Source organism: Capsicum annuum, chromosome 11 (genome assembly GCF_002878395.1).
Source record: "Capsicum annuum cultivar UCD-10X-F1 chromosome 11, UCD10Xv1.1, whole genome shotgun sequence".
In the NCBI taxonomy this organism is placed as follows: Eukaryota; Viridiplantae; Streptophyta; class Magnoliopsida; order Solanales; family Solanaceae; genus Capsicum; species Capsicum annuum.
Genome location: NC_061121.1, coordinates 67587156 through 67589263, shown reverse-complemented (window position 1 = coordinate 67589263; position 2108 = coordinate 67587156). Strand labels below are relative to the sequence as shown.

Genomic DNA, 2108 nt, shown 5'->3' with positions numbered 1-2108 from the left:
TTAGATCATAAGAACCTACAGTATGTTTTCACCTAGAAGGAGTTAAATCTCAGGAATCACTTGAGTTGCTCAGAGATTACAACATGAGTCTCAACTATCACCCAGGTAAATCTAACGTGGTTGTTGATGCTCATAGTAGGGTCTCAATGGGGATCTTGTCTCATGTGAAAGAGGAGAAATGGGATTGTGTGAAGGATATTCACCATATGTCTAATCTTGGAGTTCATCTCTTAGGTTCTGAGGATGGTGGTGTGTTTGAGCAAGAGGTTGTGAAGTCATCTCTTGGTACTAAGGTAAAGAAGAAATGGGTGTTGGATCCTCTCTTGATGAAAATCAAGGATGATATGGGTAGGAAAAAGGTAATGGCTTTTGAGATTGGTGGTGATGGTACTTTGAGGTACCAAAGAGGTTGTGTGTTTTCGATGTGGATAGGCTGCAAGGTAGAATTTTTGCCGAAGCTCATGAGTTGCATTATTTGATTCACCCTGGTTCGACAAAAATGTATCATGATCTTAAGCAGATTTATTGGTGGAATAATATGAAGAGAGATGTGGCCAATTTAGTGGCTAATTGCATAGTGTGTCAACAAGTAAAACTGGAAAACTTGAGGCCTAGTGGGTTGTCTCAAGAAATTAAGTTACCTGTATGAAAGTACAAAGTGATAAATATGGATTTTGTTACCGGTCTTCCGCGGTCATCTAAATAGTACAATTCTATTTGGGTCGCTGTGGATAGGATGACTAAGTCTGCAAACTTTTGCTTGTGAGGACTACTTATTCTATCGAAGATTATGCAAAGTTATACATTTAGGAGGTTATGAAGTTGTATGGTACTCCTGTTTCCATTATTTTGAATCATGGCACTCATTTTTCTTCTCATTTTTGGTGGTTGTTTCAATGAGTTTTAGGGATTAAAGTGACACTCAGTACCGCTTTCCACCCGTAGATGGATGGACAAATGAAAAGGACCATTTAGACTTTAGAGGATATGCTTCGAGCTTGTTTAATTGACTTTGGTGATAGTTGGGTTGACCACTTACCTCTTGTCGAGATCGCTTATAATAAAATTTATCATTCTAGTATTGGTATGACACTATTTGAGGCTTTGTATGATAGGAGGTGTAGATCCCTATTGGGTGGTTCGAAGTTGGTGAGGTAAGGTTGTTCGGTCCTGATTTAGTCCATCAAGCTATGGAGAAAGTAAAGGTGATTCAGGATAGGCCTAAGACTGCCCGAATTCGCCAAAAGTCCTATGCAGGCATGAGGAGAAGAGAATTGGAGTTTGATGTGGGTGATTGGGTGTTCTTGAAGGTTTCTCTCATGAAGGGAGTGATGCATTTTGCAAAGAAGAGAAAACTCAGTCTCTGTTACGTCAGTCCTTGTTTGATCTTAATGAAAGTGGGAAATGTTGCTTATGAGTTAGAATTGACTATGAGTTTAGGTTCTATTCACCCTCTGTTTCACGTTTCCATGTTGATGAAATGCGTAGGTGATCCTTCCTTAGTGGTGTCTATTAAGAATGTTGGTGTCTCAGATTTCTTATCTTATGAAGAGGTTCCAATAGAGATCTTAGATAGACAAGTTCGTAGGTTGCGGACTAAAGATGTATCGTTGGTAAAGGTCCTTTTGAGGAATCATAAAGTAGAAGAAGCCACTTGGGAGGCGAAAGAGGATATTAAGGCTAAGTATCCATTTCTATTTCATGTGGCGGATGAAGAAGCTTGAGGTACGAATTCAATTCTTTCTTGTTATTATCTGGGTTTATCTTTTGATTTTGGTGTGTTGTCATCATTGTCATGCGAAACGTATCCTAACTCATTATTCGACGATGAGTGATCCTAAGGGGAGATAATGTAACACCCTCAAAATTTTGGGTATTTTATTTTCGACCTTCCCGTGCTTGAAATTTTAACTTTGACTATAATTACATTTAACGAATTTAAAAGGGTAACCCAGAGGAGTTTTGGAATTTTTGAATAGGGTTCGAGGTAATTTTGGATCACGGAGGTAGTAAGCCTCTGCGATAGCCCCATATCATGGAGGCTAGTCACCATAATAGCCCCCGTATCTCAGAGGCTGGGGGCTCTGTGATAGGGTCCGTGGCATAGA

The 2108-nt window shown here is 39.6% G+C and overlaps 1 protein-coding gene across 1 annotated transcript; it reads left to right on the top strand.

Annotated features, from left to right (window-relative positions):
- Positions 1-1190: 1190 nt before the first annotated feature.
- On the top strand, positions 1191-1724 carry LOC124888850. The gene is made up of 2 exons (XM_047400142.1): positions 1191-1290; positions 1399-1724. Exons 1-2 carry the CDS (start codon positions 1191-1193, stop codon positions 1722-1724), a joined length of 426 nt encoding a protein of 141 aa, XP_047256098.1.
- Positions 1725-2108: the final 384 nt, after the last annotated feature.

Coding starts and splice junctions, on each gene's coding strand:
- LOC124888850 (XM_047400142.1), top strand. CDS start 1,191: ATGGAGAAAGTAAAGGTGATTCAGGATAGGCCTAAGACTGCCCGAATT. Junction 1,291..1,398: donor AGAATTGGAGTTTGATGTGG/GTGATTGGGTGT, acceptor TCTTAATGAAAG/TGGGAAATGTTGCTTATGAG.